The 15,414-nt window shown below is 36.1% G+C and overlaps 2 protein-coding genes across 2 annotated transcripts in view; both read left to right on the top strand.

Moving 5' to 3' along the window:
* The window catches only part of LOC115214827 (EEF1AKMT4-ECE2 readthrough transcript protein-like), an 85,954-nt gene extending 85,910 nt beyond the window's left edge, over positions 1–44 (top strand). The window contains exon 24 of the mRNA XM_029783858.2: positions 14–44. Coding sequence (XP_029639718.1) covers positions 14–44 — 31 coding nt within the window. The remainder of the gene's footprint in view (positions 1–13) is intronic.
* A 4-nt stretch (positions 45–48) lies between these two features.
* Positions 49–14,206, top strand: LOC115215219 (neprilysin-3-like). Its single transcript, XM_029784435.2, has 6 exons — positions 49–80; positions 2,511–2,632; positions 4,296–4,361; positions 6,405–6,503; positions 8,426–8,499; positions 13,211–14,206. The coding sequence occupies exons 2-6, from the start codon at positions 2,621–2,623 to the stop codon at positions 13,314–13,316; spliced, it is 357 nt and encodes a 118-aa protein (XP_029640295.1). The 5' UTR covers positions 49–80; positions 2,511–2,620; the 3' UTR covers positions 13,317–14,206.
* The last annotated feature ends 1,208 nt before the right edge of the window (positions 14,207–15,414 follow it).

Genomic DNA, 15,414 nt, shown 5'->3' with positions numbered 1-15,414 from the left:
ACTTCATTTGCAGGGCTCTGAATTTTGCAGGACTGGGAACGTAATTGGTCATGAAATACTTCATGCTTTTGAAGCTGACTGTGAGTATTATATTCATTAGTGAATTATTTTCAACATTTTTTTTCATAGTGTCATTTATTATAATACATAAGGATCAGACAGAACTTAGTTGAAGTCAAATATATTCTGCTGGCTTGAACTGGGACGTAGAGTTTCGTTAATTACAAAACCGGTGCATAGCAGCTCCAACTGAAAGTCCTTGATTAATATACAAACATTTCTCTCTCTCTCTCTCTCTCTCTCTCTCTATCTATCTATCTATCTATCTCTCTAATGTGGGGGCACAATGGCCCGGTGGTTATGGCAGCTGACTCGCAGTTTCGATTCTCAGCCCGGACGTTGAAAACACCTGAAGCTCCACGATATTCCGGCAGGTGTGGCGGTGAACCCTCTGTATTATTTCATTACAAACTTTCTCTCACACTTTCTTCCTGTTTCTGCTGTATCTGTATTTCAAAGGGTCAGCCTTCTCACACTTTGTGTCACGCTGAATCTCCCTGAAAACTACGTTAAGTGTACAACTGTCTGTGGAGTGCTCAGCCACTTGCACGTTAATTTCACGACCAGACTGTTCCAAGTGATCGGATCTACTGGAACCTTGTCGTCCGTAACCGATGGAGTGCCACTATATATATATATATATATTTATATATATATATATATATATATATTATATATATATATATATATATATATATATATATATATATATATAGTATATATATATATATATATATATATATATATATATATATATATATATGTGTGTGTGTGTGTGTGTTGTGGAGGCGCAATAGCCAGTGATCCCTGCTGTACTCTTTCAGCACAACTTTCTCTCACTCTTTCTTCTGTTGGCCTGCTCGCTTAGCCAGCGGAGTGGCATCATTGAAGGCTAAAACAATGTGGAGCGCATTGTGACCAGCGATGTGTAGCAACATCTGATGGTCTGGTCGGTCACGTGATCACGTGATATTATATATATAAATATATATTTATATTAAAGTTTTAAACAACCGAACAAAAGTTGTTTTGCTTCCACTGAAATACTCGTATCTTACATGCTATACTATAAGTCAGCCCATCTCTGAACCTTTGCTTTACCCTACTACGGGATACGCACTATAATTAACAAAGAAGCTATTGTATTTTAATTATCGATATCTCCTTTATAGTTCATTGAGTAATAAATGTAAATGGGAACCGTCTCTGCAATAACAAATTGTTAACAAACATATGCTACAGCACGTGCAGACGTGCTAATTGTTAATTTTATTCCTGTGCTTTAATAAAACCCATTAATAATAAGGAACAAACAGAAATTAGTTGAAATATTGGGACTTATATAATGAAGTCTGTTGTCTGAGGCTTCGCTTGAACTTGAGCGTGCATTATGCAATGTATAGTCTTTAACTAAATGGATTTACTGATTTATAAAACCGTCTTCATTATTGTATCCTGTCAAATATTTTGACTACTTCCGTCCTTTGCATGTGTAGCACGTAGCCGAGCACATTCCACTTCCTCAGTGTGATTGGATCTCAACAGGGCCTTCTCCATGCCTTCATATGATATGCAAATCCTCAAGTGATTATTAGTTTCCTTCATATGTCTTAAAATAAGACGGGCAATATTTTCACCACCTGTCCGACTTAAACTTTTCTAAATATATACTGATTTAATTAAACGCTTCTTCTTTTGTTAGGGATACATTAAACAGATGGCATAATATGCACTAGCATTCTATTTGAAGTGTACTAATATATTATAATTGATTAATTAAACATCAATAGCAAAGATGTTTCTTACAAAAACAGGAAGAGACAATGGACAAATATTAAATAACTAAAATTGTTTGCTTTTCCTTAATGCGTTTCCATTTAAGATGCAATAACAAATGTGTCTGATGCATTGCATTACGATGTAAATCCAGAAAGGCTTCAGTGATATTTAAATACAGAAGGCTTTAGTGATATTGAAATCCAGAAAGGCTTCAGTGATATTTAAATCCATATAAGCTTAGTGATATTTAAATCCAGAAAGGCTTCAGTGATATTTAACAGTCATCATTTGGCGGCGACACATGACCATAGCTTTCTGTATATCTAAACAAGATTTGTAATGTATCAGAATCTCTGTTTTAGGAATCCTCGCAATGGCATTATAAACTAAAATGTTTGACTTCGGTAAATACGTAGTGACTTCCGTGGTATGATAATTTTTATAGCAGCTTCAGTGATCTTATAGATAATGATGTGCGCCCAGAGTAATTAATTAGCTAAATGTTATCCTTAGTTAAATTGTAACCTTAGTTGTGGCAACGAACTTTTCTTCCGAAATTCGAAATCAGTACAGAATACTGTCGAAATTGATTAAATATTGCCTGAGATCGGCACTGTTTTGATTACTTGATGAATTATTTTATCTATGTTTGAAATTATTACTTTTTTCAGTTGAAAGCTCCTATTTTAACAAGAAATGGTTGTCTGATAAATCTTACGAAAACTATGATGAGCTGAAAGAAGCTGTCGTTAAAATATATTCCGGCTATAGAATTGAAAGTATGAATTTCACTGTAAGTACGCCAATTATATGTTGTATTTTTATCAATATCAAACAAGCTTTTGGTCAGTAAATATTTACGCTTACTAATCCGGCCTTGTCTTCTTTATCATCATCTTCTGCTCTATCTTCCTTCATGTTACGAAAAACAGTGTTAGCAGCAACACGAGAGTTCGAATCAAATACATTCGTTCAGATCATGAGCGACACAACTATGACTTCCATCCGTTATATGTTTTGACAATATATTGTAAGTGAATATGAAGTCCTTTTAAATGGAATATGCGTCTTCCAGTCTTCCCAGTTGAGTCTATTTAGGAGTATTACGATCGGTAATTTGTTTTCTTTGTCAGCATCAGAGTATGTTCAGAAAACTTTATAAAAATGCTCACATATTCTCGTTAAATATATAAGAAGGAATATTTCTTTCCGAATTTTATTTCCTTTGCTTATGATGAAAACACTCCCCTAATTCAAATCCAGCATTAGCAAATATATGATATACAATGTGTAAAAGTATTTTATACACATGAAACATCCACATGGCACATTTGTATTTACGGATGGACAAACAGCAAAGGTATTTGTAGAAATGTAGTATTTTAAAGGTATTTGTACAAGCCATATTCATAGGTGAGAAATCTCATACACGTGTATGACAAGGTGGGAAATACTCCGATATACTTTGATTATAAAATGTCAATATTAACCAATACTTTGACAATATACTGAGTCTAGGATGCATAAGATAGAACAGTGATAGTGTTTAACAGACCGTTATGATGGTTCATGCGTAACAAAGATGTATACTCTTCACAGTTTTGCATTCCATAATTCAATAAACAGCGACTGCTATAACAACAATGGAATTCAACAAGAAATCCATCATTAACTGTATAAAGACAAAAACATTAGGAACAATGTTAACTAAATTCCTGTAGAAAATATGAGTGATTGAAAATTAATACAACGGTATATCCATATACACGAAGATGTATAACGAAGATTTGTATACGCATCAGTTGTTTCTTTTAGTAAATGTGTCGTGATGGCTTCGTACAGTATCTGGTATGCAACACAGAGCTTAAATGCTTTCCAGCGAATGTAGAAAAATTTTTCTGAAATATTTTAAGTACCTTATCTTGTCCTAGTCTATGTGAATATAATCACCATGTTTGCTGAATTAATTGTAAAGATTGACTCGCTCAAATGGTTTTTCCAAGAGGTTTCACGTTCGTTTCTCACAGACAATAGTATAATGTGAAATTTTGAAATGTGTCGCACAATATCATTTTTATAAAGCACCTCACAAATGTTTAAAGTATAAAATATATGTGTGGCAACAGAGTACTGAACACCTGAAATATGTTATTTTGTTACTGTTTGAGGAACTAATACACATGGTATTTGCACTTCCTCCAATATCAGCGAGCTTGATATACATAATGTTCCTTTGAAGCTGATGCAAGGAAGAAGCATGGAAAATAGAAGCATGGTAAGGTAGAAGATTTGGGAGCAAGTTTTCAGGGAAGAGGAATTGAATACAGCTATTAATGTGGGATTGTCCGTAAGAACCGCGGTGAGAATGGGAGAGGCGGGTGTGTCGGGAGTGTCTCGTAAATAAGTAAAGAATAGCTTTCCTGTAATCATCATAAATATTCCTTTAAAATATTCAGGTTAATGGAGAAAGAACAGCTGAAGAAAATATTGCTGATATTGGTGCTTTAAAGATAGCGTATGAGGTATGTATCTTGTTGAAGTATAATTGGAGGATTTATTTCGTATTCATTTTATATCTTAACCTAGCGCACGCACGCGCATTCATACAAACAGATATGTGGATGAGGATATGCATACGTTACTTCAGTGCATGTTTCTATGCGCTAACTAGTGATTATTTCCCTTATATATTTCTGAATGTGTATACGAAGTAATGACTAAACGTTGACGCTCTTTGAAATAGCGTGTTGAGGTTGATGCAATTATAGATTACGTTAGACCTATCAAGGTGCCATAAATGTTAAAGAGGGGCAAAGGAGTATACCATCATAGCGGTTAGCTGTCCTCTTAGATATAAATGTTTTTTGAAAATCAAAGAAAAAGAGGATGTATATGGACACCTGATTTGAAACCTCCAGCTTCTATTTCAAGTCTATAAATTCTTATTCCTACTAATAATAAGTAGAACACCAAGTTTTGTTAATAAATGCTTACAGGAGAATCTTGGTAAACTGGAATTTTCAAAAGAGAAATTGACTGGCTGATTCGTACATTCCAGGTCCAACCGGTGAATCGATCGGTAAAAATATGCAAGAGTTTTCTGAAGTTCCAAATGTGAATTTATCTGTTAACTACATCCCAAAGATGGTGCCTTGTATCTATGTTGGAAACCGGCTCCCTCCTCAGTGGAAGATTTATAATAATTAAAAAGTAGATGAGATATACATGCATACATACATACATACACACATATGTAAAACTGTGTTTTACATATGTGTGTCTCGCGTAATGTGTTTTCTAGTATTAAGGGAGTTGATTTATAGAATTTATATCATGCTCTCTTCTCACAGTTACTCATTTTTTCAACATCGAAAATGTTTTGTTGGGTTTGTGGGTCTTTGTTCGGTTTTCTCAATTTCAATTGCAAATTAATCCGTTTGAAAAAAACTCTCTAAACTAGTATAAGGATGTTATATAATTTGAAGCTTAAATTTCATATGCAAACATCTAAAACAGATTTCCTCTTATTTATAACTGTGTTGTGCAGATTTTGTGATTTAGGTGTTTCTTTTACCCATAAAATAGAATATACGTCGTAACCACCGTATGGCTTGAAATATTCTTTCTTTTGATGATGATATATATTTCTTCTATACACTGGTGTTTTCGACATGTATTTTCTTTATAAAATGAGTTTATTGTATTTCAAATGTAAACCGCAGAGTAACTGTGTAATGTTTAATTTATTTTCATGGAGTTTGAATATATATGCTTTTAAAATGTCCAACTCTTCAACGTTGTTTGTTTTACAATCTATAATTTTAATAGTCTATACTATACAGTTTCCTAAATACATACCTATAAATATGGCATTTTGCTCAGGTACATTTGCCTTCTTTTGTACGAAATTTTTCCTATCATAAACAGAATGCATCTTTAACATGTATGATATCCAGAAACCATATTGCAGTGTCAGAAAAATTTAGAATAGTTAATCTTATGCGCTTGCATGCCGGATTAATCTAAATCCATCTGTATTTATAAAAGACGAACATGCATATCTTAAAGATATATAAAGTTCAAAGTCTAACATTTCGCTTCAGTCTTCTTGTAATTATGCACCAATCCGTATAGCATAAAATGTTGCTTGATTTATTATCTCTTGCTTAATAGTAGTTCTGATCACCTCATGCTGTTTCGCATAGCTTAATTGTAATTCCTTAAATTAGTGTTACTATCAGCATCTTCATGATACTTATGTTGCTTAGGGACTAGTAAAGCCTTCTACAACTGTAAGGTACTATCGAATGCTGAATTATATTCTGTTAATTTTTGAGGCACTTTTGGTATTAAAATTATACCAAATAATTTTTGAAGGAAAAGATGGTTACAATATCTTCACTATATTGCATTTACTTATGTGATTATATGCATATTGAAATATAAAATTCCACGTGGAAACATGAATAACCGAAGACAAATGGATATATATTTAGATTAATTAAATTCAGTTGTTTAAATAGCTCTTATCATTGAATAAAAGATATAATTCCAATTTATACCAGGCTTATTTGCTATGGAAATCAGACCATCCTGATGCTAAGAAGACACTACCTATACTAAAAATGACAGATTTACAGCTATTTTTCATGTCGTTTGCTCAGGTAAGTCAATAATTGATTTAATGCTTTCAGACACTACCTATAAGTATAATAATCTCGCTGCAAAATTTTTTATAAGAGCAAGGTAAATGTTGGTGTAGCATCAACTAGTATATTATGATATATAGTAAACAACAATTGATATTCTTCTCTAGAAAAGAATCCATACCGTTCTCGGCAATTGAAAACGTGATTTAGTCTTCAAGAATGTTATGTCTTTTCAAAAATCTGAGACATTCGTAGAACGAATTAAACAGCCAATCAGGTTTTAGATTTGAAAATATAATTCGGAAACCTAAAACACTTTTGAGGTACTTATTTACATATTTGAAAACAAAATATAAACGATGAAAGATGTTTTAGAGATGTTGACTTGACATTTAGGTTTAGATTGTGAACATTCAAAACAGCAAATAAGAAATTCCAATTGACAGGCAAAGTACGTAACCTGAGCTGTCTAGATAATCCAAACGAAAGAGAGAAATACAAATAAATATTCCTCGCTCCTGGAATTTACGTAGTCGTTGAGGATCCTGTGATTTTTTGAGATCTATAGTTTTTCAAGTCAACATATTGAGCATAGTTTGACCCGTTAATTTAGAGTTTTATTTTGGGAAGGATTGTCCATTTAATGCCACAATTGGTTCTTTATATATATATATATATATATATATATATTATATATATATATATATATATATATATATACATACATATATATATATGTATATATGTATATATATATATGTGTGTATATATATATAAATATATACATCTACTAGATATGTGGGAACTGCTCTCTGCGGATGTGTTTGTGGAGTTGTTAGTTGTTTGCAAACTCCTCCTACGCCGTTTCATCGATTTGGGTGAAAGTTGACTCGTCAGTAGAACTCAAGACAGTAAATCTCATGGCATACTCAGATTGTTGAAAATATCGGTAATACGGTCCCGGGAAAGGATCCTTATATTTATATATAATAATTCAAGTTAATAGCAAAAGGATATAACCCTATCACCCCGCTTTTAACAGACACGGGAAAAAAAGCCATGTATTTTCCTATATCATTTGGGATAAATCAAATTGAGTAAGCTTATTAGTTTTGGGACTGTTAGCGATAGTTTCGCAATTTATCCCCTATAAACAAGTAAACAGTACTTTCCTAAACAATAGATCCACTTCTTTCGGTTAGTGACTTATTCACGAATATAACAATACTAGCGCTGCTGAGGGTAATATTCTCTGGGAACACACAAAAGACCTTTTCAGGGTTATTTACTTTGAATTGTTATTATGTCATATCTGATTAGCGTATTATGACGTAACATGCTTCACGATTTCAGTATAATATTATTGATATTTCCTCCTCTCCTCTATATACTCTGGGAACGTATTAAAGCCTTTTCGGAGCTACTTTATTTGAATCTTACTACCGGGTAACTAATTTCATGTTATTGCATAACTGACTTCACAATTTGAGTATTCATAACTTATTGGGAATTCCTAAATACAAGATCCTGTGTAAGAGAGTTCGGTATTCTCTATAAATGCACAAAAATGTTTTAAGGTCTACATGTCTACATACTAAGTCAGATAGGATGTATATATACATACACACACACACTCACATATATTATATATACCTATATATATATATATATATATATATATGTGTGCGTGTGTGTGTGTGTGTGTGTGTGTGTGTGTGTGTGTGTGTGTGTGTGTTATAGAGTATGCGTGTGTGAGACTTATATTATTTGGGATTAATCATAAAGTTCAATATTTTCTTAATTGCATCATCGAAATGCAATGATAGTGTTTTCCGAACTAAGGTGTTAAACTCTAGTGTGTAGCTTAGATAAAGTATTTCTCTGTATCTCACTTGATCATATTTTTTGGGTTGTCACAATTTATTTAATTCCTGCAGTCTTGGTGTTCTAATGTAAGCCCTAAGGAAAAATATTTGTTCGAGAATGCTGTACACTCTCCGATGGAGGCAAGGTAAATGATTTGTATTTAAAATAATATTTTTAATAATTTTTAAACATTTTATAAGTACTGTGAGTCTATAAAATATAATTATAATATTCGGAATCTCTTTCTTTCCTCTCACTCTGTCTCTTGTAATGTATTTATTGGTCTATATTTGATTTATATATATGCATATATCGCCTCATCCTTAAAGGTTTCCGCCTCCATTTCCACTCCACTCTCCTCTCAGCTCCAAACATCCTATCCATATTCCGTACTACTTCCCCCGCCTTTGCGAGCCATAATTCGTTCTAATCCCTCCAAATAAACACCATCGACAGCATTCTCCCTCTTGCTTTTTCCATCTTCTTCTCCTCTCAGTCGCTCCCCATGTAAATTCCCCTTTACGTTACATAATCCATTTAAATCATATATTTTATGAATTTCTCACTCACACCAAACAAGGTAAACTCCACGTACTCCTCCGTTCCACCACACCCGATGCCACCAACCCAACTCCTCCCCTACCCTCACTCCCTGTTACGCTTCCCTCCCACACTAGCCAAAGCCCCTGTCACTCTAATCTCCACACACATACCTCTGATCCTCTTCCTCACAGCCTTCCACTAATCCACCTCTCCCACTTCAGTCCCACCCATCCCTACTCCAGTTCCGTCGCTTGTTACCATTCCTCCAGATCTTCCCCACTCTGTGGGGCAGCTTTCCATCTTCAGTAGGGGCCCGCGCTTCATACCAATCACTCCAGCCAGCAACGAATTTCGGACCCGTGGCGATATCCGCAGCTTTGTGTGCCTTGTTAGGTTGTGGGCACTATTCCGCGACATTCCACCTGAATCTAATGCGGAGGACTGCTTCACTGTCCTGGGCCGCCGACCTTCTACTGCCCTCTGCGCTCCAACCCCAAGTCCAGCTACCAACAGTGTCCTCCACTATCCATGATTTCATCTCCTCCTCCTGTCTCCCCCGCCTTCCCCCGCTTCCAATCTCATTGTCCACACACCTCCCACTCTCACAATTTACTTACTCCCCCAAATCCACAAACCTAACAAATCTGGCCGCCTCTTCATGTCCGGCTGCAGTTGCCCTACCGAACTCATCTCCAGATACCTTGACTGCGTCCTTGGCTCCTAGTTGCTTCCTTCCCCTCTCACCTTCTTGACACCAACCATGCTCTTCGTCTGTCCAACTTTTTCTCCTTCACTCTAGCCCTCTAATCATCTCTTCACTATTGACATCAAGAGCCTATGTACGGTTGTCCCTCACCACCAGGTGCTTCGTGCACTCCAACACTACCTTGACCTTCAACACAAGCCCCTACCTGACACATCCACATTTCTTCGTCTGGCCGAACTTCTCTCCCTTATCTTATTTTCGTTCGCTGGTGATTCTTAGCAGCATACTTGGGAGTGGCCATGGGGTCGAGAATGGGCTCCAACTATGCGAACCTGTTCGATAGCTACGTGGAGGCCCAATTATTCTCAGTTTTACTGGTCCAAGTCCCGAAATATACGGTCGTTATATTGACGACTGTATTGATGCGACGTCACTCTCCCGCCAACAACTAGACTCCTTCCTCTCTTTTGTCAATCTTTCCATCCTACCCTCCACTTCTCCTGCTTCCGCCCACGTTGCCACATCTGGCCTTACCTCTCCAGCACCACCATCCTCAAAGGCACCCATCATCAACAATATCATATCACTGACTCCTTCTCCTGCACTTCTAGATACGTTATCTACTGCATCTCCTGCTCTCTCTCAGAACGTCGGATAACGGGACGCCGCTAGGCTCACGTATTCGCGAACGCCTCCGAGACTTCAAACTCGGCAACAACACTCGAGTGTCGTGCCATGTTCGCTCTACCGGACATTCTTTACAACACTTGTCCATGGTTAGATTGTCCTCGCACAGGGGCCATCCGCACTCCGTCTTCGCCGTGAAAAGGAATTAATCTTCTCTCTTCACTCCTTTCCTCCAAATCTCCTCCCCTCTTCATCTAAACTCACTCCTCTCCTCTCTCCTGCCTTCCTACTTCCTCCCTTCACTCCCAACCACCTCTCTCTCTCTCTCTTGCTCTGTCACCTACTTCCTCTCTTCACTCCTACCCACGTTCTACCTTTCACCCTCTCCTTTCATTGTCACGCCTCCATCGTTATCCCACCCTACATATTCCAACCCCACCATCCCTATACATCGCATCCCATCCCCACCCCATCCCACATATTCCACTTCTACATACCGCACCCTACCTCTACCATCAACCCCCACGATTGCTTCCCCACCTTCGCCTCCCCCACTCCCCAACACCACCACTACACACGCCACTACACCACATCCTGTTACACCACATACCACCACACTAGCAACATACCACACCACGCCAGACCACATCACAGCGCATACACTAGCACTAACCATTTCCCAGCACCCACATCATCATACACACACCTGAAAATTCACACACACACGTCAAATACCCCAGTCTCTATCCACACGCACATAACGCTCTCACATAACTAAGCATGCGCAACTTATTTTGGAATCACCACTACTTTATTATCTCCCTTCTTCTGACCAACTCTGTCCGGCCTGCTTATCTCTGTGTTCCTTTCAGTTGAAGAGCGTAGTCTCGAAACGTAAAAGACTTTCTCAATTCCCTAGCCTTAAACTTATCTGTTTGCTGTTTACATACCCGCCTTCGTATTTTGCTTTGCATTTTTTCTTGTAAATTCCAACTATATATATAGTGGGAATTTATATCTATATTTATCTATATGTATGTGTGTATGTATGTATGTAGGTATGTATATATGTATGTATGTATGTATATATTATATATATTATATATATATATATATATATATATACATACATATATATATATATATATACATATATATATATATATTTATATATATATTATATATATATATATATATATGTGTGTGTATACATGTACAGGAGAATCTGTCTCGTGATTTGAAAATCTATAGTTGTTTTAAATAGTTTTATTCACATGCATACCAAAATAGCGTCAACATATGTTTTTGTTTAAGAATGGTAACCCACGACCAGGAAAATTCCTGTAATCAATGCCCCACAAACATAAACACGAAATACCAAATAATCCCTCTCTTTCAATGTACCGGTAACATTTCAACCCAATCCCAATTGAATAGGAGAAACGTGCTCATTAATATATATATATAAACCGCAACTAAATATCCTATAATAACACGTGAGAAAGAAGAGAAATCAATTTATCTACAAAAAAGCGAACCAAGTACAACAGACATAATTTGGAAACTTTAGCAATAATCACCACAGAGATTGGAAAACCCAACTACTATACAGTAACACAATACATCGTCTCAAGCATCAGTCTCTGGCGTCAACTTTCACTAGAACTATGATATTTTAATCCAGTCAGAATCGGGCATCAGAAAACAAAACTGAGTCTTTAAGGGAATCAACCAACCGGAAATGTTGACTAGTAGGCAAAAAGTAATACCCCAGGCCCTCCAGTGTAGTCAACCGAACAGATCGCTAAACATGACCGAAACAAAAACAGGTTCTTTATCAAAATAAAGTGAACCTATCAAAATTAGCCCCTTTCTAGCAAAAACATATATATACATAAAATACTTTTCTGATTCCTAAAAAAAAAAACGTACAAATGGAAGAGATCAGTACGCGATGACAAAACAAGTAGACGCATGATGACAGAAAAAGAAATTACTCGTTTTGTTTTTTTTCTTCTCTCATATCTACGTATTCTAAATATCAATACTGTACATTTGTAATAATATTCTCCGAATATTAACCTTGAAATTATTTACCCCAATGAAACTTATTTGATCGCTTAAAAATGTTTGTCCCATTTCTACTTCGTAATTTTAAACTGTTCTAAAATGTCCATACATAATTGTACCATTAATAAAGAAAAAAGAAAATTTTGAACCTAGTTTGGTATGTATAGTAATAAATATATTTAAACACAACAATATGTTTTTCAAATTAAAGTGCGCTTTAAAACCCCAAAACAAATCCCCCTATATTTTTTCCTGCCAGGTTATACACTTCTTGGATCCATTCACACTCTTTTTCTTTCAGGAGTAGGGTTTCGTTTTAAACTGCCTCAATCTACTCAATAACAAACGTGGTCCAGTTTAGTTCCGATGATCTTTTTTTCTCGTAGTTTTCACACCTTCAATGTTTGGGAGTGATGCATGAGTGTCTATGTCAACCTGCTACAACAACAAAACTTCAACCAAACATATATATATATATATAACACGATTTCAGATATATATATATGTCTACTACTCAAAGATGTGATGAAAGAAGACATGAAACGATCGTAGTGGATATTAATAATTGTTTAATTTCTAAATAATATAAATTAATTTACGTATTGGCTTAAGTCTTTCTTTGTTTGATTTGCATAATAGTGGTTTTGTCTCTAATTTAATATAATACAATATATATATATATATATATATATATATATATATATATATATATATATAACGATTTCAGATTCCTACTTCAGAAATATATAGTTACATATGTATCTGACATATATATATTTTTTAATTTGAGCATTCCGCATATGCGTTCTTGTGATTATTTAATAAATGCCTAATTTGAATGATTACCATCCTATAACGATATAATGTGAACGCAATTTTTACAATATTTTACATTCACGATTTATTACAGGGTTCAAGTTCCATTAAAGAATTCGAAGGATTTTGCCGAAGCATTCAATTGTAAAAAAGGTTCAAACATGAATCCATATGTTAAAAGTGAAATGTGGGCGAAATAAATGAAAACCGTCATCTAGAAGTCTATATATTTGTAATATGTTAGCATGAATGTAGAGGCATAGAAAATATCAATGGCAATTTACTTATATATCTCCACGATACAATCATTAATTATCCGAACTGTTGCTATAGTAACGAAGCTAAATTAGGCAGAGTGAAGCCGCTTAGCAAAGATTGACCTTAAACTCCGCTCTCATGGAAGTGATTTCTTCCATTCTATAAAATTCTACCTTTGACTGTCTTATTACTAAATATATCTACTTCCATGACTTTAAGTTTTATTCTAATTTAACTATCGCTCTATATCTCTCTTCCTATAAACTTTCTTTGACGTTAAATCTAATGACGGTTTTTTTTACAAAATTGAGAGCCTTCCCTTCATCATATACACATTCATCACGTTCTTTTAACATGTCTGTGACGATCTGGGGGGTGGCTATATCTTGGAAATCCCTGGGCCCAAGTGCTTCTCTTCATGGCAGGATTAATAGTCAAGATTATTTAAGCATTTTATCTGATCTAATTCATCCTATGGTTTCGAAACTCTTTCCGGAGGGAAACACATTCGTTTAGAATGATAATGCACCAATTCACACAGCTAGAGTTGTTACCGATTGGCACGAGGAACATTCTAATTAAGCTGAACCCCTTATCTAGCCACTACATTCACCAGATCTCAATATTATTGAACGTTTAGGGTGCATTTTAGAAAAAAAAGTAAGGAGTCGATATTCTCCAATATCATCACTACAAGAACTGGAGACTCTTTTTAGCTGAAGAATTGACAAAAATTCCTTTGAAAACAACTCAAACTTTGTGGAATTCAAGCTGTAATCACTGCCAAAGACGGTCCTATCCTATGCTAAAATAAATTTGTTTAAAATTTTAATGTGTTTCCATTATTTTGTCTAACCCCTGTTTGTGTATTTGTAACTACAACTCTACTAATGGCATGTCTATCAAGAAAGTTGTACAATAGCTCTATATCAACTATTATACAAAATGTGTATTCATTTAACAAACACTAAACTCGTGAAGTAATATTGTATTAACTTTTGGTGCAAGAACAGTAATTTCGTCGCCGGGATTAGTTAATTATTTCAAAACTAGTGCTCGACTTTATCAACCCCGATATGATGAAAGGTTGAGTCAAGTGTAAAGATGAACAAAATGTTGCTCAGCTTTTTACCCAGCTGGCAAAGGATTCTATCAGCTCGCCGCCATAAAATTGTAAAGCAATTGTTGGGATGAGATGAACCAGAATGAAAGGGTTGTAACGTCAACGGCCAAGGGGACCCACATGAACTGGAAGGAACACTTCGTGGTGAACAGATACAAGTGGAGTGAGCTAACGGGCTTTGGTTGTAGCAGCTGTTACGTCTTAACTTAATACTGCTGGACAGCCAACAACGAGAAGTAGGTGAAACGTATTTTATTCCCCGCATTACAGTTCCAACATATTACACGCAGTTCCGGCTCAGATATAAATATATTTTCCTATCGTTGCTGTACCCCTTCCACAAACTGGCAGCTATGATAAGAATCGGCAACAATGCCCTGAGTCCTATCTGTGACGAAAAAGTTGCAATTGCCTGAATCCGTAATATCAAGGTAGGGGCCAGGCTACAAGTCATTGATGATGCAGCAGGTACCTGGAGGGACGTGCGTTGGCGCTAAACCTTGGTCAGGCCAGTGGACAGGGCACTGAGGCTCGAAGACTGGTCATGCTATCCCGTTTTACCGGAGAAGTTCTAGAGAAGGCGGCACATCTAAACTTTGTAAATGGCTTTCCCGACGACATAGCGTTACGACTGTAACACCTTCTAGGCCACAAGAAAATGGCAATGAGCGAGCTTGTCACTGAAGCCCGCGTGTCGACGCGAAACATCGGTCGGAGAGTAGTGGCAATAACGGTTGCAAAATCCTGCGATGTAGAGCTACGGCCAATAAAGAACAAAGACAAAGTTGTCGTGAGCGACAGCGACTGTTCATGTGCCGGTGTTTCAATTGTCAGGGACCGCACATGGCAGATACAAAGCCCAGAGCGGTTTGCTGCCGGTGCAGGCAGACTGGGCATATCGCTCGAAACTGCAGGCA

Source organism: Octopus sinensis, linkage group LG8, assembly GCF_006345805.1.
Source record: "Octopus sinensis linkage group LG8, ASM634580v1, whole genome shotgun sequence".
Taxonomy (NCBI): domain Eukaryota; kingdom Metazoa; phylum Mollusca; class Cephalopoda; order Octopoda; family Octopodidae; genus Octopus; species Octopus sinensis.
Note: the sequence above shows the minus strand (reverse complement) of the source record. Positions and strands in the feature narration are given on the sequence as shown.